Below are 22,662 nucleotides of genomic sequence, written 5' to 3'. Positions count from 1 at the left end.
CACCGCCGCTGGACAGTAACCGTGTGATGGTGAGATTTGATGTTTTTTGAGAGATCTCTCATTACTTTTGATGTTGAGAACAGCGAGCGCCTCCACTGAAGAGGAACAATGATATCACCCCACGGTATGAGCGAAAAGTCCTAGGTACGGTCATGGACCTACTACAGACACCTGGAACTGCTGTTGATCCTCGATCGGTAAGGCTATACATTTACGGGAGACCGTGCCTCTCTCGCCATTCATATGTAAATTGAATGTTAAAATGTTCAACCGAGTATTCTTTCAAGTGTAAATATGCGAATGACACAAAAGCTGCCTAGGGTGAGATAATGGAACAGCGAAGGCTGTCGGCAGCTTCAGTGATTGGTGTTCATTTTCAGCAACGGGATGTATTCTGGAGCGTAGTGACGGGCCTCAGGATCATCAGAAAATCTGATCATCAACTTTTCCCAAGAAAGAAAAAGACACGCACCAGCCCTCGTCATGATCGCCGACCTTTTGGCTGGTTCCTGGCTTACCGCGGGAGGTTCTGAATAGTTCCAACGGACCAGTAGTTAGGCTGAGCATCATTCATACCAGTATCGCGAGATATGCGTACGCCATAACATTAAGAAATCAAGGGACAGTTATCAAACCAGTCATCTCCAACGTGATCAAATCATACAAGAACAAGTCTTGGACTCGGTGAGTACACCAGGCTTATATATGGTATGTTGAGTTGGAGAAGGGCATGACAAACAAAGGATGATTCAAGGAATACATCGAAATTAGGATCAAAAAATCGTAGGTAAAATACACTAGTCCAGCAAGACTGTAAGGGGGTTATACTGTTCTATCCGAACGAACAAGTCATAGTATCTTCTCTACCGGTAGCAACGATTGAGTTCGCCAATATGTGCTTCACACTCCACCCGACTGAAATACTATGGCTGATTCGTGACGTATGTCTATCACATTGTCCTATGGATGTATTAGAGTCACATTTCTCATATATAATCAAGTGTGTCAACATATCACGTACCGGAATCTTCTTCCCATTCCCAAACGGGTCGACCGTTTTATGACGAAGCAGTATCCACCGCCCGTTTAAGCTGCGCTGGTGTTGAAATGTCTGGGCTAGTGTATAGAGGAGGCACTTACGCCGCCATCAAAGCATTGGTGTACACTGTATTGTTTCATCTTTGAGAATCATGTGTCAGAATCAAAGAATTTACTCACCTGACCCATAAATGACGAACACTGAGATCCATATGTCTGTTTGTGCAGATCTCTCAGAAGATTGAAATCTGGTTAACCATTTTGACTTACAACTCATTTTCTCTAGCAAAAACTTGGATAAAGGATGTTTTACTACGACTTCAAACCAATAACATGGCTGCATACCAGTATCAAGAGGAGCATGGATATGAAGCTGAGAGAATCAAACCATGAATAACGATGAGATCAGAACTACAACGGTGTCAGATACCTTGTACAGAAACCGGTTTCTACTCTGAACATGAGTACCATATCGAAAGCGGATCGGAAGAGAATGCTTACCAATAGTCCATAGAATAAGAGTATCAATGACAAAACGTGTTCTACATGGATTGGGAAAGTTAGTTACATTTTTAGGAGCGATGCTCAGTTTCTTACGGTCCGAGTGTGCCGCTTTTTCTGTTAGCCCACAGGTAGTAAGCAGTTGCGGAAGTGATCCACACGTCTGATACAACAACTGAAACAAACCCGATGATGAGTATCGTCCGTATCTTTGTCCAGTACATCATGATCTCGGGTGTGGCATACGCCCTCGCCACTGCGATGTACGCCGGTACTTGTCGAAGGCATGTAAAGAAGACCCCGAAGAATCCAAGTCTCCATGACTTTTGAGACAGCATCCATAGTCGATAAACAAAGAACAGCTATGGTGACCGCGATTAGAGCAAACATTCATCCGCGCATGAAACAGTCAAATCTATTAGCTCACCTGTACAAAAAGAGCGACCATATTGGTCGACACCATTACGGCGATCATCGAGGTTGGCAAGGCTAAAAGCTCCATGGGTGACTCCAACCCAACAATGCTCCTGTTCCACAAGAATGCACACCCGCTAACGAAGTGTGTCACCTGCAGACACCTATAAAACACGTACACAAACATCAAGATGAATGCCTGTAAAGTGATGGTGATGGCAGGACATATGGATCAGGACGGCTCGGAGGTGACGCACAGGGAACACGCACCACCATCTTAAAGGGCCACTTGTCCTCTGGGAACCTCGTGAAGTAGATATATAGTTGAATGAAGAACGATCCAGTAATGAACGTGTTTGCGAGTACGCCCGCTTCAATAGCACCCACGAGAGAGGTCGCTAAAGAAAATGAGCCTCCGTCTGTAAGAGAGGGAGACATTCGAAGGTGACAGTGACTTTCAGGAATGAAACGCGGAGACTACGGAAATTGAGCGTTATAAGACATGTTCATCAGTGCTATGCGGGGAGAGACGATCAGGGAGATCAAGGATCCGTCTCGGATCCTCATCATCAGCTGGAAGGCTATGAATGTACTCACAGAAGTTCCATCAAGTTTGTTGGCGCTCAAGGGAGCATGTCTCAGGGTTGGGTACGACATAGATGCCATTCAAACACGACTGGATATGGTAGAGAGCGGCCTTTGCATTAAAGTCTTTGCAAGAGTCACGTTACCACATGAATCGATATCACCAGGAGTTTGTCGCCAGAAGAGAGCATAAGCGTACACCAGCAGACACAAACTGGGTGGACATGTACCGGCCCGAGTACTCAGATATAACTAGATGTCGTTATTTTTGGTTTTAGAGAGTGTCTCGACTTACAGCCATTCAAAGGCAGTTGAGCATAGCGCCTGTTGCAGCATTGCCTCGTGACCCTGGCTGCAGAAAGATCAGCGCCTTTTGGATAGACTCATCTCGTGTAGGGCGTCAGTTGCGTGCGACCAGCGGTACGTTGAATCTGGGGAGAAATTCTTGCCAAAGGTGAAGATCATTCGCGCCATATTCATAGAAATTGATCGCCGTAAAGATAGGGCAGTGTCGATCAGGGCAAAATCCGGCCTAGCTTGTGAAAGTGAAGTACAGCAACTGATTCGCTTGGACAATTATACGCTCTTAAGCGAACCTCATAGCTGCGCTAATAAAAGCTGTTATGGTACAAAGAGAATGAACGTGAACAAAAAATAGTACTCCGTGCGCACCTACACCTCGCTCTCTTTGAGTTCATTCACTGCCACCGCACCAACAACACTATCCAACTCATGCTTCGCAAACGTCAACCCATCGCTGTATCTCCTCTTGGGCCTCGCATCCGGACCTGAAACATGCGACCCGCTCTCGCTCGCTGTCGCATTTCCGTCTCCCTGCTGCTTAATCCGCCCCGGCGTAAATGAGATCGTGTCGAGCTGCGTCGCGGTCGACGTCGACGTCGCGAAGGTCGTAGCCGTGGTCTTGTCCCACGCGATGCCGCGCGATATGCGGAGCAGCACAAGCAGAGGCGCGATGATCTGCGCCTGGCTGAGTATGGCGATCACGAGGCGTTCGGCGGGGTGCTCGAGGAGGTATAGAGCGATGAAGACGACAGAGGTAGTGCTGTACAGCGCGCAGGACTCGACAAGCATTCCAGCTATATTTGTAAAGTGTTGTGGGTGGGGTATTGAGTTACCTGGATGAAACGGGTCAGAAAGGTGGGGATAACTTGCAGAAGATAGGATGTAGTACCGATGTGTTTGGCGTAATAGCGACGGAATAGGAAGAGTCGGCCAGCCATGCAAACAGTCGCGAAAACGTTGAGTACCATGGAGAGGATGAACGCCGGAACAGTCGTGTGCTGTGCGAGAGTAGAATAGAAACTATGTGCTGGGAGGGAAGAGACTACAACGGATACTCCACCCAGGACTATGTGCACCGTTAAGCCAAACGTCCTCAAAAGGTCAGAAAGAAGGCACTCACTTGTCGCAGCGGCCCAGATAAGGATCGAGATAGGCATGAAAACCTTGAAAAAGCGTGACTCATAAAGGATGACTTTCATCCGCCATACCTTGCAGCCATCCACTGAGCCGAGTGTACAGAGAGAATAGATGTGGAGGGAACGTACCATCAGCCCGTTTGCAAGCACGGACGCAAGCCAATACGCAACATCCGCCAAAATCGCGTCCGGGCTCGTCCAGTCATCATACGCAAACGGCCCAGGCTCGAACAGCCTGTGGTTCACATAGTTGACCTGCACCGAGCGCGACAGCCCTGCCACATACAGCGTCCCGCAAAGCCACATGGCGCCCACGTATGCAAGTAGGAAGTGCAGCCTCCCGCGGGAGCGCGAACGGCGCGGCCGGCCGGCGCGGGAGATGTGGGAGGACTGCTGGTCGAGGAGGGTGGAGACGCACATGGCGGCGACAGCGCACATAAGACCGTACCATGTGCCGCAAACGGTGGTGCTCCCGATGAGGCGGATGCTGTCGGCGAAGAGCTCCTCAGGTGTCTCGGGCGGAACACCGGAGGAAATGTTGAGAGACATGGCCAGCGATATGGGGGCTTGAGCTAAGGAACCGGCGGGCGCCTTGAAGGCGATGGAAGAGGTATTGGGAAGAACCAGGGCAGACAGGTCGAGGGACTTGAGAAGTTCAAGCGCCTCTCGGGGAGCGAAGGGAGGCGAAAAGAGGCTGGGTCGCGGTGACGGCAAATGTGGGGGTTACCTTGAAGTGGGCGCCAGCGTAGGCCGCGTTGTCTTGGACGTTCTATACTTATGCATCATGTCTTGCCCGGAGGCGAGGTGGAGATAACTGGTGTCCAATCGATTATTGACAGGCTCATGCGAACGGCTGATCCGCCAGGAAGCTCCAGGAAGGCGATAAAAACTTCTCTGTCGACGACAGCCCATTGAGAAAAGTTGATGGGTTCATCCATGATGGAGACTGTAGAGGACATCCGATTCACGGGCGCACAGTGCCTGGCGGCGGGACATGGCGCTGTCAAGCTGCCCAAGAGGGTTGCTTCAGCCAATGGCGTTTGACAACAAGGAGCGCGAACTGACAGGTTTTATCGGATTTTCTCACTCGCTTAGGGTCACCCGACGCCTGGGCTCGAACATCACGGACGCATTTCTATGTGATGGCTCCCATCTGAGACATATTTGCATCTATGTGAACTCAAAGGCTGCGTCGACAGATCGAGGGCCGAGCGGGTGCATCATCAAGTGGGTCAAACGCCTATAAACCAGGACAAGCCCATTGAAACATCCTCATCATAAAATCGTGTATGAAGCCGATTGTTCGCTCCACTGACAAGGTAGACTACCGAATTCGTGACATTGGACATAGGACTTGGTGGGGCAGGCACCAGGGACCGAAGGTGGGTCAGGATGCCCCGATCATCGATTAATTGATTGCCGAATGTCGTCAAAGATCCTCGAGCGACGCCAAGTCATATCCTCTGAAAAATATCAACACCGTCGTTAGCCATGCAGGAGACATATGTTTGGGGTTTCAGATCTGTCCTAAAACCGAGTTTCCATAGAAAACCGACAGGAAAGAAGGTTCGTTTTCTTGTTGAATGTGCTCTGGTGGCAATGTATCAGAGCAATATCTCATTGCCCTGTGTTTGTCATTTCAAGGGGATCAATGCTCTGTTCTTCGTTCATACAGCCGCTCATACTCAATGCCACATAAAGGATCGGGAAGCACTAGTCGGATCACAGTTCCTCTTTAGCCAGCCACCTCTGCACCAAGGCCAACGCCTGCTGAGGCTTATCATACGGCACCTAAGAGCATCGTACAACCACATCAGCAAAAATATCTCCTCTGCGTCTCTCAAAGCTCGCACTCACCATATGCCCAGCAGCATGCACAGTCGCAAACGTCAGCCCCTTCGCAGCCCTCGTCTTCCCCGCCATCTCGCCATCCACAAACCACTCTCTCAATCCCTGCCCACTAAACTCCTCGTGCCCCGTCCACGCCATATCAAGCGTCCACCGCTCGTTGCCGAGCCAGTTGCAGATCCAGTCGTAGTCCCCCACGTAGATCAGGGCGCGCACGCCACGCTCGAGCAGCTGCGCGACGTGCTCCGTCATCGGGTGGAACTCGTCGAGGTTCTGGTTGAATGCGGAGCCGACGTCGTCAGAGCACGAGGAGAAGTTCTTTGCAGAGAGGGAGGGGTCTACGCCGAGCGCGGTGCGGACGGTGGGGCGGTCGAGGAAGTTGGTGATGTACCTACAAGGATGGAATGTGCGGTTTGTTAAATACTGAAGACGTGACGCCGTTGGGAACGGGGCATACTTGGTCTCAGGGTAGCAGAGCGTATCAGCAATGTCGCCTTCGCATGGCTTGCTGATATCGTACGGGTTTAGACCTGCGAGGTACCGTCGTTCAACAATTCCTCACGAAGGTAAAAATATGTTACGACAGACCTGTCTCCCAGAACGGCGTCTCGAGATAAGACTCGCAGAAGGTCCGCGCGGCGCCGCAGCTGATAGCGTCAAAGGTGTCGAGACACGACTCCTTGGTCCAGCGCAGACACCGAGGGATCTTTGAGGAGACTATTGGTTAGACATCGTCAATGTCCTTAAGTCAGAGGGCGTACCGCCTGCTTGGCAGCGATACACGAACTTATACTCGCAACCGGAGGAACGGACGCATTTGTACACGCCATATCGACATATGCAGAGCCCATGGAGACGTAGTCCGTCATTCCGTTTCCTACACCGCGCATACATCCATCACAGCCGTCAGCAAGCTTCGAAGGGTCAACGCTTCAAGCAGCGAGGGATACTCACCGATCATGACCGACTGCAAGTTGATGGGCGTGATGCCCGCCGCCTCAAGCCGCGCGTTCTGGTCATACACCTCCGACGCGAAAGCGGGGATGTACCGTCCCTGTACGTTTCGCGTCAGAAAGCGCAGAGATGGAGGAGGTTTCATACATGCTTACGCCATAAGACTCGCCCGACATATGGAAGGCGCGTCCTCTGAACTGGCTAAAGTTCTCAAAGAAGATCGAGACGAATGCAGCGATGTCCTTGGCTGCCTCCTCAGTTGTGCTCTACACGCATGCATGTTCGCATCGAAGATGAGGGGTGCATCAGCGTAAGATAGAGAAGACAGGATGCGGGGCAAAAGGAGGGAACGTACAACACTCTCCCCGTAATCCGCATACGAGAATCCGACACCGACGGGCTGGTCGATGAAGAAGACATTTGCGTTCTCGTTCCATGCGTATGGGTTGTACGTCGGTCCGTCTGCGGTCGTCACTCTGCATGGCCCGAGCTCCATAAAGAGCCCGAGGCTGGAGGAGCATCCAGGGCCTATGCGTTATGTCGTTGTGCGTGAGTACTACGATGGCGAACAGCAAGGAAGGCGAAGGAGGGTGAATGGGGTACAAGGGGGACTTACCACCGTTGGTCCAAAGGATAACATCGTCCGCCGAGGGATCGTTCCGGCTCTCGAAGAAGTAGAAGAAGAGATGTCTTGCTTCGATGTCGATGTACCCCGAGTACGCGCTAAACCGTCATCAGGGCAAAAAGGACCGACACTCAGCTTGAGAAGTCGAGCAAAAGAGGATAACTCAGAAAACGCACTTTACCCCCGCATCGCAGAAATCCGACTTCTTGATCCGCACGCTGTGGTTCGGGAACGCGGGATGCGCAAGCGTGCTGTACGTCTCGCTCTGGAGCACGCTGAGGTGCTCAAGCGGCGCGAAAAGGCCGTCGTCATACGACACGTGCGGGTTTGGAATAGCCGGAGGTTGGAAGACGCTCTGGCTCTGGCGGGCACCGGCGACTTGACTGACGGAGGCCACAAGACCGAGGCCGATGGACAGAGCGGAGAGCAGCATGGTGGTGGTCGGGGAGGAAGAGCCGCTCGAGAGCTCGGGGGTAGTTGACGGGCGGACACTGGACAGACTTTGACACATGCAGCGGTCCCCTTATCGCGCCCAAAATACGTCTCCTGGCAATCTCCTGGTCTTGTGAGTCTCTCTGGCGCGTTCTTTTCGCTCCACATCCTCTTTTATGGTTCCAGCGCATGTGGGCTTGCTTATCGACCTCGAAACATGCGTAGGGGAGGGCAAGAAAGCCGGGAGACATGATATTACAGGCCAACTTTGGGTTGACGCGGAGGACAAGATGGGAAGGACGCGTCTATTGCTCCCGAACTGGGGTAGACATCCGTCGGGATCTGTCGGGATGCGTCGGCTTCTTCGGGACATCGACTCGAGCTCGCAGCTCTAACAACCTCTAGCAGGTACTAGGTTATCTTGCAATTACCATATCCCGAGGCTCGATATATTCCTCATCTCTTCACTTCGGGCCAGAACTGAACGCCCCAAATAGACCTGATTGCGACCAATGGCGACATCGCCAACTACCCTTTGGAGGCACAAGCACTCGTTCAGACCTTATAAATGCCCACCTCCGTTACTCGGTGGCGTTCTTGGGACTGTGTTCAACTTCTTCTCGGAAACTACCCGCCTACATCTTGCCGCCTTAATGGTGAACAGGTTCAACTATCACGTCTATGAATGCTCCTGAGGACGGACACTCACGAATCCACACCTCCTCGCTGCCTTGTCAATAACATGCTAGAGTGGTTCATCTCTTGAAACCTGCTCAAAACTCGAGGTGCTTGGATCAACAGGTCGGGGCTGTCACCATAATTACCGACTGACTCGGTGACAGGTGTGTCATCAATGCTTCACCGACGTGCTCGGTGATGGCTTCGGGCTTGGTCATAGTCAGCGACGCGGCTAGGCAGCGTCTGGGACGGGTATCACCTTGTGCAATCGAGAGGCTCACTTCGCCGCCAACGCCAACGCCAGAAAACAAACGATGCACGTAAAGGTTCTATGCAGCTCTGGGTGCTATAAATTTTAAATATGAAGCAGGGTATCCTTACAGATCTACCTCGACGCGTAGATCAGAGTTCACAGAAAATGACATTCCCTCTCGACGTCCTCCAGTACCCGCCCCCACCGCCCGCCGTTCCAACCGCTCACTTCCTCCCACTCATCCCGACGCAGCACCCCGCGGTACCACATCATCTGCGCACCAACCAGGACATCCGCATACGAGAAGCTCATACCCTGTATCCACGGGCCCTCGCTCCGCTGGTAACACGCATCCAGCACGTCCAGCCCTTTCTTAAGCGCCTTCTTCTGCGCTGCACGAGCCTCGCTCCCCTCTGGCGACACCTCCGCCCATCGCACACCGAACCTCTTCTCCCTCGTCCGCACGAAATACTCCCGGCTCCCCTCATTCAACACCTCCTCGACTCTGAACGCCGCCCACCGCGCCGCGCCCTCGGTCGCCTTCGCCAGCGTGATCCCAAACGCATACACTAGCGCCCTGCTCCCGTTCGGGAACAGGCTGCGGTTCGCGGGGTACGGGTACGTCGACTCGAGGTACGCGGCGATGTCGAACGAGTCCGCGACGATCGCGCCGGTGTTGGGGTCGTGGATGACGGGCACGGTGTGCGCCGAGCTTCCGTCGGAGCGCGTGCTTTTAGGGGCGCCCAGCGCGGAGAGGGTGGACTCGATGTCGGGGAACTCGACCCAGACCATCTCGTATGGGAGGCCTTTGAACGAGAGGGAGTATCTGCGGGGCAGGACAAGCGACACGGCGTGCGGTGCGGAGGAGGAGAGGCAGGACGTGTGTTTCGGAAAATATGGGGCATATTGCGTGTCGCGGTGGCGCGATGGGCGGAACAAATTGAGCACGTGAAATTTTTGTGCGAGGAGGGATGAAGAGCAGAACGCACCTGGTTTTGGCCGTGTTTTGACTCCAGTACTTGTGCGGAAGCCTGCTCGGCACGTCGTACAGTATAATGGGCTTCATGTCACGAGCGATGCTGATATGACGACGTCAGGAAAATGTTTTGAGGAGGAAACGTCAATGGAGGAGGAGCCCCTAGTCCAAGGCAATTTGTAGGGATGCTGAGGGGCCTGAGAGCCGTGCGTTATGAGCGTGTCCTGACGAAGACGTCCGAGCACGTGCGGGTGTGGTTTGGGGCGAAGGTGCAAGCGTTACCGCAAGAAGAGTCAAGTTATGAATGGATGCAGCCTGCGCGAGATTATCAAGACGCGTTCTCTTGGCTAAGATTCTGGCCGACGAGGCGCCAAAGTGATGACGCAGCACATACGCGTACGGCACCCGCGTCTTGGAAATTCAATGAATAATCGCCCTGGCTCTGATCACGTCCACGTCCGGTCCGGATGGCCAGCATATGCTCGCGCGTGTTCCGCGGTGTAAATGAAGTGACGGCGACCTGACTCTGAAACAGCCAGTGACAAATAAGACGGGGTTCGTGGGGGATTGAGAAGGAGAGAATGTACGGCGTGAGCGCAAAGACCGAGAGACGTGATAAATAGACGCCTCGGCTTCGGTGAGGTCCTGGCGCAGATGCATTTGTGGATTTTTTTTTCCTGAAACGCCGAGAAGGTGGATGTTTGTCAGCGAGTATCAGCCGCGGAGACACGTCATTTCGCAATGTCGAACCAAGTTGTCGTGATTCTTTCCGACGTTTCACACTCCGCGAACACTGATTCCTCCGGTAATTCAACTGTTCACCGCCACCCGCTTTAGCGTTTTGACTCTGCTCGTCATCACTCTACGGCTTGACCCCGACACCGGACGCCTGCTATATGACCTCCGAAGCAACCACAAATGTATGCAAGTCATCTTTGTATATAATCCATGTACACATACGAATACCACGCGAGTTGATGTGTGATTTGCGAGAACCAGCTCGGAGCACGCAATCCATTCAAGAGTTTATTCTGGAACTGCAGCACGCTCATTAGCACATCTAAGCGAAAGGAGAAACCCAAAAGGCCGATCTGCGCGTACCTGGTGGATAGTCCACTTGGTCGTCTCGCAAATACCATGCACCTACATGCAACTTTCGTCATTTCTGATCTCCTTGCGAAAACTGATGTATGAAAAACGCACGATCGCCGACCATGTACTTTTCGTTATAGCTGAACCCATCGCCCAGCCAATGGAACCGGTTAGATCTCGATACCGCAGAGCCCTCTTCGCCTGTGTTTTGATATTCGTAGTCAAAGTCTTCCCACCGCGGATGTTCAAACGCTCGCAGTGCATGCAGACTTGAGCCTGGCCAGAGACCGGAGACGCGGCCTTCTTCTTTGCCCATCTTATACCATGACCGGCACTTAGAACTATATACAGTCTGGATCGTTGCAAAGGGCTGTAAGGTGCCGTTCTTGAAGTTACCGGTAAAAATCCATCACTTGCCTTAGGGAAGTACGCCTGTGCATTGGCGTTGAGATTTCTCTGTGAATGGCGAGACACGAGTTACCAGCAACGCACCTGCAAGTACCTGTCAAAATCCTCCACTGCCTCTCTCTTCACGTCGATACTCTTAATCCTCTCCCGCTGCATCTTCTGCACGACCTTCGCAGCGTACTCGACTTCCTTCTCAATTACGCACAGCAGAGCACCAGATCCAATCGCCGAGTTCGGGCCGAGCGTATTGAACCAATTCGGGAACCCGTCCGTGCACAGCGAGAGGTACGTTACCGGGTGCGGGGTGTAGTGATCCTGCAGCGTTTTCCCGTTGCGGCCGACGATGGGGAACGGGTATTGGTAGTTGGTGTCGTATCCTGATGACATGCGTTCAGCGAGCCTTTTCAAGGCTAAGCACTGAGCACCGAAATGATTACCTGTGGCGCATATGAGCACATCTAGCTCATAGAGCTGCCCATCTGCCGTCTCGATGCCCTTCGGTGTCACTCGCTTGATTTCCTTCGGGATGAACTCAACCTTAAAATCAAGAAATGCGTTATCTCAAAACGATCCACTGAGCCCACGGGGACTCGGTTAGCTCAGTGGCGACACCTACGTTATCCTCACAAAGAGACTCCAGATACCCATTTCCAGGTGTGAGTCTGCGGCACGCGATAGGGAACGAGGGTATTACTGTGAAGAGGTAGCGTCAAAATGGGGTATACTGTTTGCAAGAGGAGATGAGTTTCAGCTTACTGTGGTCCGCGATCCACGGTTTCTTCGCTACACGATCCGCCATGCTACGTCTGAACTCAGCCTCGTCCTTGACCTGCCGTTCTGGGTCTTTGAGCGTCGTGTGGTGTATCGACTACTCGTGCATACGGAATCAGAAAGGTGAAATGCAATGTAGGATGTATGGAACATACGTTGATAACGTTCTCAAGCTCGTGTCGGAACGCCTTGTAATACTCTGGGTCCTCTTTAAACTTTCGCCGGTCATCTTCGGAGAACGTATCTGCACGACATACGATATTGTCAGAAGATTAACCAAACAGGGAAAGGGAGCTTGGGCGAAAGGCCACATACAGTTTGTCGAGTCCGGGTCACGTTTCATCAGGTCTGCAAGCGTCTCCGAGAAGAACGGCGGACTCAGCCACGTCTTTCCGCGCACGAAGTTCAGAACCTGTCCAACTTTGGGTTGCAGTGCGGGAACAATCTGCAGCGCTGAGCTTCCCTAAAAGACCTTTCCTTCAGTCTACTCTGTCCCAGAACTGTGCCACTCAAAATATAGCGCAGAGAGGGGCGGAAACTCACGACACCAATAACTCCCACTCGTTTGTCCCCCCAGTCCTTCACATCTTCTTGCCAGTCATCCGACATCCACTTGGCGCTGTGCAGGAGTGTCCCCTCGAAAGAGCGCAGCCCTTCGATATCAGGCCACGACCACCGGCTCAGCCCGCCCGCACAAAAGAGGACGAAATCAGCCGTATCTTCAATCTCCTCCGTCTCCTCCTCTTCTTCCGCTGTCCTATTTGTCTTCCTGGAGCCATTAGAGTTATTAGTATCTGTGGCACCATTCGTGTCGGGAGTCTGGGTGTATTTAGCCGTCGCTGGGACGGGCCGACGGAGGCGAAGGTGCCACTTGCCCGAGGGCTCGTCATACCGCGCGTGAACGAGCTCGTGCGAAAGCTTCAGGTAGCGCTCGAGCTTGTATTTGGTGGCGACGCCTTCGATATAAGCGCGGATTTCACGCGCGGGCGCGTAAAACGAGGACCAGTTTGTCTGATGGAACATTTAGATCCGCACTGACCATCTGAAAGATGAGAAGTAGAGTGGTGCGTACGTTGGGCTCAAAGGTCAGTTGATACTACACGACGAACACAGTCAATTTGCCTAGGTAAAAGAATAAATACGGATGTCACGCACGGTGTGAGAAGGGATATCACAGGCAAGGCCCTATGTTTATGCGTCCACAACTTGTATTAGCACCCACATCTAAAACAGCGCCTAAGCTGATGGTACCCACAGGATACCGGTTGGAGTACCACGTCCCGCCGACCCCAGCATTTTTATCGTATATCGTCAGGTCAATGTTCTTGATGTACTGCGGCAATCTGGAACAGGCGTAAGGGTACACGAAATACCGAACGTCAGCTTCAAAGCGTAGTTCCTTCCCCAATGAGCCAAACTGGCACCAAGAGGAAACTCACCGTACACCAGCAGTGACCCCGCTAAACCCGGCGCCGATAACCACGACCTTGATAGGCGGCGACTCGTCAATCGCAAAGTCCCCCAGCTTGAACTCGGGCGTGGATGTAAGCGAGCCATTTGGCGCAGGTTTGTCTCCGCTATCAACGCCGTTAGCGTTTCCGTTGGAGTTCTTCCCTCCGAAAGACATCGTCCGGAGGTGACTGAACGAACGCAGGAACGCCGGAGCCATTGTTTCTCTGATGAAGCCGGGGTAAGATGTTGGGAGAGGGTGCAAGGGACGACGAGGGAACATCTGCGCAGACACGCCAGCCAGAGCTTATGTAGTCGCCCGCAGTGTGCGACGGGGGGTTAACTGTTTCTGCGCATGAATGTATGCGGATAGAATCCCTCGTCCCGTGGCCCGGTAGAGGAAGGGTGGGTAGCAACGCGCCGTATCCGGTGACATTGTCTAGCGGGGCCGGCTGTAAACTTGTAAAGCGGTAACTTTCCATTGCGAATGTATTCATGTCGGTGGGTACCGTGGTTCGGATTGAGTAACGTGCCAACGTGGAACCAGTGCATGAGAAGGCGCAATGGGGAGTGTGGGAGAGAAAAAGACACAACGTATCAAGATTAGCAGCAGAAGCCCTGGAGAAGGAACTGCACATGAACACGTTCTGGTTCGGCTTATCAGTTTAGGCCGGCGAAGACAACATAGCGAGGCAAATGTATCTTCGAAAGGGGGTAGAATGAAAAGAAGAGCGCACATGGGATCAGGTCCATTTGCTGATCGAATTGATAGGTCGAGGCCTTATCAATATTGCTTCTCTTCGCAAAGGAAATCAGAAGTTCGCAGCGTAGTTACAGTTACTCCGTCCCAGCGGGGGCGGGATGCCGGACTGCCCTGCTATCAACCGATAACGTGTTGCGGACAGATCGAGTAGAGATGAGAGACAAGTTGAGATGGCGCATGCCGAAACTCTGAGCGACGCATCGGACTAACATGAGTCAACGTCAAACTATAAGAGCATCAGCATTATTCGAGGACGGGAGGCTCGGGAAGCACGCCAGATACGCCTCGATGTCCTCAATGCTCTACTTTTCCTTTATACTTTTGCACCCAGTCGATCATGGGACAGTTGTCGTGCAAAATGAAATGGCGAGCTCAATCTGCATGTCCTCTGCTGTAGACCATGTAAAGGCTGTTTAGGCGTTGAGGATCTCGAAGTCTGTACTGTATAAATGTGCGTCGATAAGTACATGGATGATTTATTAAGATTGTGCAACGCACCGTGTTCGTAAGTACCAGTAAGTGGACACGCCTCCACTAATGATCACATCGACGACGTTTACCCCGCGCTCGGCGCCACATATCGAGCGCATGTCGGACCTTGGCGTACAGCTTCAATATAATGCCATGCGGGAATCTACCAGACTGGCATTACATTGCAGCCATGTCCTAGATGAGACTTTCAAGTCGGGAGTCCCGCTGAATGGTGCATGGTTGAAGGGCAGGTTTGCTGGTCGACAGGAGGCTGTAAAGAAGCAACAGAGAGACCAACTTGGCGGTATTTTAAGTCGTCGAAATACACACACCACTCCCGTCCCCAGGTCATGTCTGAGACGGACTCTTTCGTGGTCATCCTCAAAGCACATCAAGGAGTGGGAGAGCGATAAGCAAGGAGTGTTTGCAGCTACCCGGGATGATGAAGCTGAGGAACGGCAAGCGATGCATATCGGATGCGCGGCAGCCTGCGAGCGACGTGAGCGCGTAGGCTTTCCAGATGCCTACTAGTACCCAACGTCAGTCTTTGCGTTGGAAAGGACTGAGGGCAAGGTACGAGGGTACGCACATGAACCGCGTGAAGAAGTTCTCCTTCTTACAGTGTCCCCCGTACTAGGTGCTCGACAACCTCATCATGATCCTATCGTTACAGGTGCCATCCGCAAAGTTGTCCAGGGCGAGGATAGTGAATGCCTTGATGTTGCATGCAATGTTAATCAACGTGAGGTTTGGGGGGCCAATGGTGAAGTGAGAAGAGAGCGTGGAAGTCGAGCTGATCGCGGGCCCCGTCGTGAGTGCATGGTGAGGTGCAAGGGAAAGACACCCGAACCTGTCGGGACGCGGGGAAAGCGTCGGGAGCAGTGTCTGGGCCGATAGCCGACGAAATCGCCGAGGTTGAGATCCCCCGAAGTTGAAGGCGAAGCCTCGTCTACCCAGACTATTCCTGCACAACGTCTGGAGGATCTGGGCTATGTGCTATCAAGTACACTAATACAAGCACTTCTTCAAGCCAGTATCGAGCGCATTTTATCTATCGTACATTCGGGACCCACTGTCAACCCACTGCTATCTAATACGCAAACCTGAAATCCAGTCGCTGGTTGCCTTTATCCGCCGTCGTCTCTACATACACTTGTTGTTCCTGTAACATATCATCAGACGCCACTGAGCACGATTAGAGAAAACCTTACTTTTTCTGACATGCTGTCCCACTTTGCTTGTCTGCGGCGGTTGGTCTCTCTGTAGAACAGCCAAGTAAGGCCATATGCCACAATGTTGGCGACTGTGATGAAAATCAACGCGAGGTTGCCATGTTTATCTTACTGGGGTTCAGCACGAACTTGCCAAGCTAAAACCGATGGATCACTTACATAGTGGCTATTTGAGGATGGAAACGAGGTCATGTTATTCAGTATAAGCCAAGATATATCACTGAAGTCAGCTCTTACAGCATCGCTTGTTTTATATATATTCGACTATAGATGTGTGTTAGTAAGCCTTTATGATTTTGAGGTACACCGGAACGTCACTCACGTATGCAACTCCTCCAAGATTGGCACATATGTTGTACAGACTCGCAGACACCGTCCTCCCCTCGACACTCCCCGAGTTTCTAGACGCCCACGCGACTTGAATCGGGTGCACATACGGGAACCCAGTGATGAGCGTGACCACGATGTAGTAGCTCCACTGCGACGTTTCGGTGGTGAACGTATACAGCGCGATCAGGAGCGGAAACGCCCATATCTGCAGGGTGAGACATGCGAATGTCCGCGAGTTGGTCAGCTCTGCGAGGTAGGTGGTAACGACGAGTCCGATCATCCCGATCACGATCGACGGCGTCGTGAGTAGATTGGATTCGGTGGTGTCGAAGCCTAGGCGCCGGAGTGTTAAGGTGAGGTATTGCTGGGGAGGGCCCACGTTGACTAGTTCAGATGAGCGAGCGTTGAAAGACGCGTCAACACGCTGGACGTACTGCAGAAAACGAAGCCAAGATAATACAATGGCCATAGCCTCCAGTCGCTTACTGATCTCCAGATCATAGGAAGAGTCAAGCCTTGCCGGTTATGCATGGATGACTTATTAGGGTCATCTCGCAAGACCCTGCATGCGAGTTTAGCATTGTTTATTCAGTGCCACAAATTTGAGCTGGTCACCTGTTCACCATGATTATTTCTTCTCTAGACTAGAAAATCAGTTTCCCATAATCGTTACAGAAAGGACGCCTTACCTTTCAGTAAACCATCCCTTTGGCCGAAACCAAGCCTTTGTTTGCGTAGGCCCAGGTGGCAACATGAAGAAAGACGCAATGCCGACTACAGCAGTGAGGATTCCCTCAAGCAGGAAGAGCCATCTCCACCCTTGGGTGCCAGTGGCGTTCTGGATAGCGAGGAAGCCAGTTGCGACGAAGGCGCCTATGAGAGCGGACATGTACTGTGAGGAAACAAAAAACCAGCCGATACGGATGGGCACTAGAAAGCGTGATTTCAGTAGTAAGATAATATTGTCAAGGTGATTGGCACTTACACTCCGTCTTCGTATAGAAATACGAAAGATAAAGTACAGTATCAGGGATAAACCCGCCCTCTAAGAAGCCAATCAAGACTCTGCTCCAATCAGCATGACTGCCGAGCTAGCGCCCATCTCACTCACCTCGTAAGAAGAAATGTCGGCCTCCCCGTAAGCCAAAACTGCGATGCCGACACGATGCTCCAAAGCGTAATCTAGCCCGCCGCTCAGATAACCCACAGCTAAGCGGCGACATTCAACCCACCTGTATGGGTATCCAAACATCAGGGCCGATCCTCTTGGACACGATCTGCGACGGCAGCTCCGCCGAGACGAACGCAAACTTGAACACGGAGTTGCCCAGGTTATAATCGTCGGTCGTGAGCCCGAGGTCGGGCAGGAAGTTGTCCGTGTTCGCTTGCTGGATGTTGCCGCGGTCCAGGGAGAGGCAGAACACCATGAGACACGACCAGAGCATGATGCGTATGTCAATCTTCCGAACGAGACGCTGAGGGACGCAGCCGTTGAGCGGGATTAGCTGATAGAAGTGCGGTGATGTTGTAGAAGACAACGCACGTTTTCCTCCCTCCATGTCCACGTCGCCTTCGGATCGAATCTGTGCGCGTTCTCGTACTCCGGGGGCGGGCGGTACACTTCCAGCCCCACAGGATCATCGAACACCGAAGGCTGCGTAGCGATCTCATCGAGACCTTCGTCGCGCCTGTTCCGCAGCCCGCGAAACCAGCCGACCCTGGGGCGTTTCAGCTCTTGCAGTTCCATGAATCCGTCGTGAACGAGACCCACAACGGAAATGCAACGCCCGCTTTGTGCGAGCATTATTACACATATCGCAACTCCATCAGACGATGGCGCGACCTGGCGCTCGCCTGCGCAAAGAGCGCATTCTCCAGCCGGTGTATTGTTAGAACTGCGACTGCTCTATACCGTGTACACGGGTGGACGCGGCAATCACTGAAGCGTTGTCGAATCTGGGGCTCGTCAAACGGTCAGCTGCTTCTCCACACCGGATGACACAATCTCAGTGAGATTTTTACCCAGCGTTTCGCATCATTGTCGTTCCGGGATGCACCAAGTATAAACTACACTGGCCACGGTTCGGTAATGCGGGGGCTTACGGTAGATGCAACGGTGGTCTATATTTGTCAACTGGGCCCCTTACAACGAGACTTGGGGCGACACTACGCCTCGCATTTGGTCGTCCGTTACACTCGCGGGCAGCCAGTCAATAGGTCACCGTCTGAGCACTCGACGCTCAGCGTCCATGGCTCCGGTCTTGGAGCGCACTTGAGGCACGGCCCAGGCGGCGATTGTGGGCTTGAGGTACAGTTTGGCCGTCGCATTACCGGTAGGTTGCCACGCATATGGCGTCAGAGTCAGACACTGTTGCTTCTCTAAGTTTGGGAGTATTGAACGTCGCCCCCGGGCCGTCATCCCGGCGCGCCCCTTCACTGGTGATTCTGAACAGGCCTGATTGGACTGAGTAGAGATTAGGGATTAGCTCAAAGCAAACATACAATAAATCTAAGGCGCGCATCAAACCCTGCGCATATAACCACCAACGTCGACCCACAGCAACAAGCGCCAGCTTGAAAGACGAAGAGTTCGACCCCTAAATTTCCTCGATGCTCCACTTAGGCTTCAAGTCAATGTCGTATGGATCATAGTCGCCCGCGAGAAAGCGGTGCATCGCCGCCCAGCCGATCATAGCCGCGTTGTCCGTGCAGAGCTCGACGGGTGGGAAGGCGAGCTCGATCCGCGCGTCCTCCGTCGTCGATTCTGACAAGGCAGCGTAAGCGTCCAGAGACTCTCTCAGTCTTGAGAGTTGCATATATATGCGTCGATCAGTATCGGGGTCATGTTCGAGTCGACAATTTGAACCACGCACCGTGTCCGCAGATATCGATTGCTCGCCACGCCGCCGCTCACGACCACATCTCCAACGGTAACGCCCCGCTGCGCACACGCGTCCAGCGCAAGCCGGAGCTTCGCACATAGCTGCGCGACAGCAGCGTCCTGGAATTCCCGCGCCAGCGCCCGTTTCTCCGCGAGCGTCGGCGGACGACCGAGCAGCGCGAGGTGCCGGTCGACGGTAGAATGCAGCGACGCGAACGAGAAGTCGAGTCGCCCGCGCATGGGATGGGGGAATGCGAACGACGATATCTCCCCATCGCATTTTCCCTCGTCAGTGGTTGGTTCAGCCTCGCAAAAATCCTCGAGAGCAGCACCCAGCCCACGTTTCCCCCACTCAAGACCGAGGATCCGCGCAACCTTATCGAACGAGCGGCCGACGGACTCGTCTGCTGTTGTTCCGAGGATGCGGAAAGACGTGAGGGAGGTGGCGAGCACGGAGAGGGTGTGGCCACCCGAGACGAGGAGAGTGAGGAAGGGGAAACGCGGGGTGGTGGATGCCGAGGGGGCCGTGAGGAGAGATGTGAGGGCGTGGGCTTGCTATGTGCATATTGAAGCAACATATATAGGAATAATGAGCTGGTTAGAATGGAGGAAGGCAAAGGGAAAGTAGAAGACGCACCATGTGGTGCACGCCCACGAGTGGCTTGTCGAGGGCCGCTGCGAGTGACTTGGCTGCGTTTGAGCCTACACTGAGGCATCCGCCTATGCCTGGATAGTAATCGTATGAACTGAGCAAGGGGCAAAGGCGAGATATATGCGTACGCACCTGGCCCGCGCGTGAATGCTATCCCATCGACGTCGTGCATGGTCATCTTGGCTTCCTGAAGCGCCCTCCGTACAGCGTGCGGCTACTCGACAGAATTCGTATGAGCCAGAGACGGGAAGTGGGAGGCTCAGAGTGATGTACCATATTGCGCTGGTGTGCGTCGATGGCTGTGGGTGGGTATATGCCACCTGTGGGTCCATGTCTGTTCGAGGGTTAGCGTGTCTGCGAATAAGAGAAATGCATAAAAAGGATCACTGACAGTTGATGCTGTTTTATGACGACATTGGACAAGACTCGTCGGTCAGAGGTGACAATAGCGGCACAGGTGTCATCGGCAGAGCTCTCAAGAGCAAGGACAGTAAACGCGCGTGACTTGGCTGTGTGAATCGGGGTCGGGGTCGGGCATGTCGAGAGGAATGCAAGCCGAGTTTGCAGCAGGCTACGACGGAGACATGAAAGGGTAGAGAGGCGCTGCATGAGCTAGGAGGAAAGTGGCGAGGCGCGTCGAGGGAGTCGGGGACGGGAGCGATTGGACCGGTGGCCGAGGAAAGGGCCGAGCCCCTGAACAAGGCCGAGCCTGACGACAGCACCTGTGAGGTGCCTACAAAACACGACAACGCCTCAAGTAGTTCAATAGGCGCAGTTTTGTTTCACTCTCATCACAGGAACGCGCCTGCACCGCCATCACCTCGCTATAAAGGCCTCACAACCTGCAATCGAGCACCTCAGGTCCTCTCTTTGTCCTCGACCACCAATACCACCACCTCTACCACCGCAGAACTTGCTGCCATGCCCGAACCATATAACAACTGGCCCAATGATGCTGGCGTACGTACTACTCTTGTTGAATAACAACCTGCTCCTAACAACTACCGCATGTATTCAGTTCGACCTCGACGTCACCGATGACCAGCGCGAACCCGTCGAAGCAAAGATCACAGGCACGATTCCTCCCTATGTTGCCGGTGTCCTCTACCGCACCGGACCTGGTGGTTACCGTGTCCCCACCGACAAGGGCACAACCTTCGAGTTAGACCACTGGTTCGATGGCTTCACCCAGAATCACCGTTTCGAGATCATCCCCGCCACCTCCACCTCCCCCGCCCGCGTGCTCTACAACTCTCGCATGGCGACCGATCCACTCATTCAGAAGATCCGGCGCGAGGGAAAGATGGATGCGTACAGCTTCGCGAACAAGCGCGATCCCTGCACAGGCTTCTTCAGGAAAGTCATGTCCGTCTTCTTCCCTCCCACGAGCAACTACGACGAGAAGAACACCGGCGTCACTTTCTCAGTGAACCCGCCCGGCATGCACGACACCGTCGGCGTGAGCCCCAAGCACAAGGAAAAGGACGGGCACGGCATCGCGCGCCTGTGGACCAAGACCGACGCGCAGCACTTCCTCGAGATCGACTCTCAAACCCTTGAGCCCATCGGCTACGCCGACCAGGACGTGTTGCACCCCGACCTCAAAGGCCCGCACTCGGCCGCGCACGCGAAGAGCGACCCTGTCACCGGCGACGTGTTCAACTACAACCTCGACACGGGCAAGGTCGCCACGTACCGCGTCTTCCGCGTCAACGCTTCATCAGGCACAACCGACATTATCGCGACAATCACGGACGCGCCGCCCGCGTACCTCCACAGCTCGCTGCTCACCGAGAACTTCTACATCCTCTGCGTGTGGAACAGCGAGCTCGCGTGGGGCGGTGCCAAGATGCTCTGGGACCGCAATGTGCTCGACGTTATTCAGCCAGATGAGAAGCGCGGCGCGACGTGGTACGTCGTCGACCGGCGCCACGGCAAGGGCGTCGTCGCCAAGTTCCACAGCGGACCGTTCTTCTCGTTCCACCCATTCAACGCGTGGGAGGAGCCCTCGAAGACAAAGGCGGGAGAGGTCGACATCGTCGCGGACCTCCCTATATACCCGAACACGGACATCCTCAAACGGCTGTACTACAACACGCTCAAATCCACATCGCCAGACGCGCTCAAGTGGACCGGCGCCGCACGCGAAGGCACCCTCGCGCTCCTCCGCCGCTACCGCCTCCCGTCCGTGCCCGTCGTCTCCCCCGCGTTCGACTCTCCATCTACCGAGGCGCTCAGCGCAGGCACGCAGGAGGCGATCGTGGAGTGGACAGCACCCAGCGACAAGTCGTGCGACCTCCCGACACTGAATCCGCGGTACGTTTGCAAGCCCGCGCGGTACGTGTACGGCGTGAACGACCGGGGCCAGTCTACGTTCTACGACGGGCTCGTCAAGTTCGACACGCACACCCAGGAAGCGGTGTATTGGTCCGCGCAGGCGCAGTCTGCGGGCGAGGCGGTGTTTGTGCCCAACCCGGACGGGACGGAGGAGGACGACGGGGCGTTGTTGACGGTGGTGTTGGATGGGTTTACGGGGAAGAGTTATCTTGCGGTGTTGGATGCGCGGGATATGACGGAGGTGGCAAGAGCGAGTCTTGAGACGGCGGTGGGCTTTGGGTTCCATGGCGCGTATGTTGCTGGGAAGACAGGAACCGCGGTGGATATCTAGTAGGGTTGTACTGTTGCGATTTTTCTTGTTCCCTTGCCCTCATGTTCTTGTGCGCGGTTGATATCACTTGGAGGGTGTTGTACGCTATTTACGCTCATGTTTAGTCACTCATGTTTTCTCCACTCATTTGCTTTTGACATACGACTTACACAATGCATCTTTTCTTCTGTATCCCTGGCCGGATATGCGGTACTATAATAAC

The 22,662-nt window shown here is 53.6% G+C and overlaps 8 protein-coding genes across 8 annotated transcripts; 2 read left to right on the top strand and 6 right to left on the bottom strand.

Annotated features, from left to right (window-relative positions):
* Positions 1-3,210: 3,210 nt before the first annotated feature.
* CONPUDRAFT_159831 (uncharacterized protein) lies at positions 3,211-4,526 on the bottom strand (the record flags this gene model as incomplete). Its single annotated transcript, XM_007776963.1, has 4 exons — positions 3,211-3,674; positions 3,731-3,907; positions 3,962-4,049; positions 4,107-4,526. 4 exons carry the CDS (start codon positions 4,524-4,526, stop codon positions 3,211-3,213), a joined length of 1,149 nt encoding a protein of 382 aa, XP_007775153.1.
* Positions 4,527-5,585: 1,059 nt separating this feature from the next.
* On the bottom strand, positions 5,586-7,849 carry CONPUDRAFT_132686 (serine carboxypeptidase). Its single transcript, XM_007776962.1, has 10 exons — positions 7,581-7,849; positions 7,396-7,502; positions 7,135-7,307; positions 6,935-7,045; positions 6,780-6,879; positions 6,587-6,702; positions 6,414-6,531; positions 6,283-6,355; positions 5,835-6,216; positions 5,586-5,768 (listed from the first exon to the last, which is right to left on the bottom strand). The coding sequence occupies exons 1-10, from the start codon at positions 7,835-7,837 to the stop codon at positions 5,700-5,702; spliced, it is 1,506 nt and encodes a 501-aa protein (XP_007775152.1). The 5' UTR covers positions 7,838-7,849; the 3' UTR covers positions 5,586-5,699.
* A 1,006-nt stretch (positions 7,850-8,855) lies between these two features.
* Positions 8,856-10,232, bottom strand: CONPUDRAFT_113027 (uncharacterized protein). Its single transcript, XM_007776961.1, has 2 exons — positions 9,757-10,232; positions 8,856-9,593 (listed from the first exon to the last, which is right to left on the bottom strand). The coding sequence occupies exons 1-2, from the start codon at positions 9,831-9,833 to the stop codon at positions 8,924-8,926; spliced, it is 747 nt and encodes a 248-aa protein (XP_007775151.1). The 5' UTR covers positions 9,834-10,232; the 3' UTR covers positions 8,856-8,923.
* Positions 10,233-10,686: 454 nt separating this feature from the next.
* CONPUDRAFT_113025 (FAD/NAD(P)-binding domain-containing protein) lies at positions 10,687-14,110 on the bottom strand. Its single transcript, XM_007776960.1, has 15 exons — positions 13,454-14,110; positions 13,270-13,357; positions 13,170-13,199; positions 13,087-13,110; positions 12,558-13,025; positions 12,330-12,477; positions 12,170-12,258; positions 12,000-12,111; positions 11,860-11,936; positions 11,681-11,780; positions 11,328-11,620; positions 11,253-11,267; positions 10,947-11,187; positions 10,845-10,886; positions 10,687-10,780 (listed from the first exon to the last, which is right to left on the bottom strand). Exons 1-15 carry the CDS (start codon positions 13,744-13,746, stop codon positions 10,770-10,772), a joined length of 2,031 nt encoding a protein of 676 aa, XP_007775150.1. The 5' UTR covers positions 13,747-14,110; the 3' UTR covers positions 10,687-10,769.
* A 630-nt stretch (positions 14,111-14,740) lies between these two features.
* On the top strand, positions 14,741-15,632 carry CONPUDRAFT_147584 (uncharacterized protein; the record flags this gene model as incomplete). Its single annotated transcript, XM_007776959.1, has 4 exons — positions 14,741-14,948; positions 15,045-15,196; positions 15,371-15,508; positions 15,532-15,632. Exons 1-4 carry the CDS (start codon positions 14,764-14,766, stop codon positions 15,630-15,632), a joined length of 576 nt encoding a protein of 191 aa, XP_007775149.1. The 5' UTR covers positions 14,741-14,763.
* Positions 15,633-15,787: 155 nt separating this feature from the next.
* Positions 15,788-18,006, bottom strand: CONPUDRAFT_67253 (MFS general substrate transporter; the record flags this gene model as incomplete). The annotated part of the gene is made up of 11 exons (XM_007776932.1): positions 15,788-15,859; positions 15,909-16,036; positions 16,151-16,193; positions 16,252-16,643; positions 16,694-16,821; positions 16,875-16,898; positions 16,949-17,189; positions 17,245-17,327; positions 17,371-17,441; positions 17,492-17,734; positions 17,803-18,006. The coding sequence occupies 11 exons, from the start codon at positions 18,004-18,006 to the stop codon at positions 15,788-15,790; spliced, it is 1,629 nt and encodes a 542-aa protein (XP_007775122.1).
* An 850-nt stretch (positions 18,007-18,856) lies between these two features.
* On the bottom strand, positions 18,857-20,401 carry CONPUDRAFT_159827 (peptidase M22 glycoprotease; the record flags this gene model as incomplete). Its single annotated transcript, XM_007776958.1, has 6 exons — positions 18,857-19,061; positions 19,133-19,695; positions 19,778-19,866; positions 19,925-20,006; positions 20,066-20,126; positions 20,184-20,401. The coding sequence occupies 6 exons, from the start codon at positions 20,399-20,401 to the stop codon at positions 18,857-18,859; spliced, it is 1,218 nt and encodes a 405-aa protein (XP_007775148.1).
* A 235-nt stretch (positions 20,402-20,636) lies between these two features.
* Positions 20,637-22,624, top strand: CONPUDRAFT_113014 (carotenoid cleavage dioxygenase). Its single transcript, XM_007776957.1, has 2 exons — positions 20,637-20,752; positions 20,811-22,624. Exons 1-2 carry the CDS (start codon positions 20,714-20,716, stop codon positions 22,458-22,460), a joined length of 1,689 nt encoding a protein of 562 aa, XP_007775147.1. The 5' UTR covers positions 20,637-20,713; the 3' UTR covers positions 22,461-22,624.
* The last annotated feature ends 38 nt before the right edge of the window (positions 22,625-22,662 follow it).

Source organism: Coniophora puteana (genome assembly GCF_000271625.1).
Source record: "Coniophora puteana RWD-64-598 SS2 unplaced genomic scaffold CONPUscaffold_19, whole genome shotgun sequence".
Taxonomy (NCBI): Eukaryota; Fungi; Basidiomycota; class Agaricomycetes; order Boletales; family Coniophoraceae; genus Coniophora; species Coniophora puteana.
Note: the sequence above shows the minus strand (reverse complement) of the source record. Positions and strands in the feature narration are given on the sequence as shown.

Excerpts from the sequence above, each read along its gene's own strand:
- CONPUDRAFT_132686 (XM_007776962.1), bottom strand. The coding sequence starts at position 7,837 with ATGCTGCTCTCCGCTCTGTCCATCGGCCTCGGTCTTGTGGCCTCCGTC. Across the intron at positions 6,703-6,779 it reads CTTGCAGTCGGTCATGATCG|GAAACGGAATGACGGACTAC; the intron begins GTGAGTATCCCT and ends TGCGCGGTGTAG. Across the intron at positions 6,217-6,282 it reads CTCTGCTACCCTGAGACCAA|GTACATCACCAACTTCCTCG; the intron begins GTATGCCCCGTT and ends CCATCCTTGTAG.
- CONPUDRAFT_113027 (XM_007776961.1), bottom strand. The coding sequence starts at position 9,833 with ATGAAGCCCATTATACTGTACGACGTGCCGAGCAGGCTTCCGCACAAG. Across the intron at positions 9,594-9,756 it reads CAAAACACGGCCAAAACCAG|ATACTCCCTCTCGTTCAAAG; the intron begins GTGCGTTCTGCT and ends CCTGCCCCGCAG.
- CONPUDRAFT_113025 (XM_007776960.1), bottom strand. The coding sequence starts at position 13,746 with ATGTTCCCTCGTCGTCCCTTGCACCCTCTCCCAACATCTTACCCCGGC. Across the intron at positions 13,026-13,086 it reads AACTGACCTTTGAGCCCAAC|ACAAACTGGTCCTCGTTTTA; the intron begins GTACGCACCACT and ends ATGTTCCATCAG. Across the intron at positions 12,478-12,557 it reads GAGTGGGAGTTATTGGTGTC|GGAAGCTCAGCGCTGCAGAT; the intron begins GTGAGTTTCCGC and ends AAGGTCTTTTAG.
- CONPUDRAFT_113014 (XM_007776957.1), top strand. The coding sequence starts at position 20,714 with ATGCCCGAACCATATAACAACTGGCCCAATGATGCTGGC. Across the intron at positions 20,753-20,810 it reads ACTGGCCCAATGATGCTGGC|TTCGACCTCGACGTCACCGA; the intron begins GTACGTACTACT and ends GCATGTATTCAG.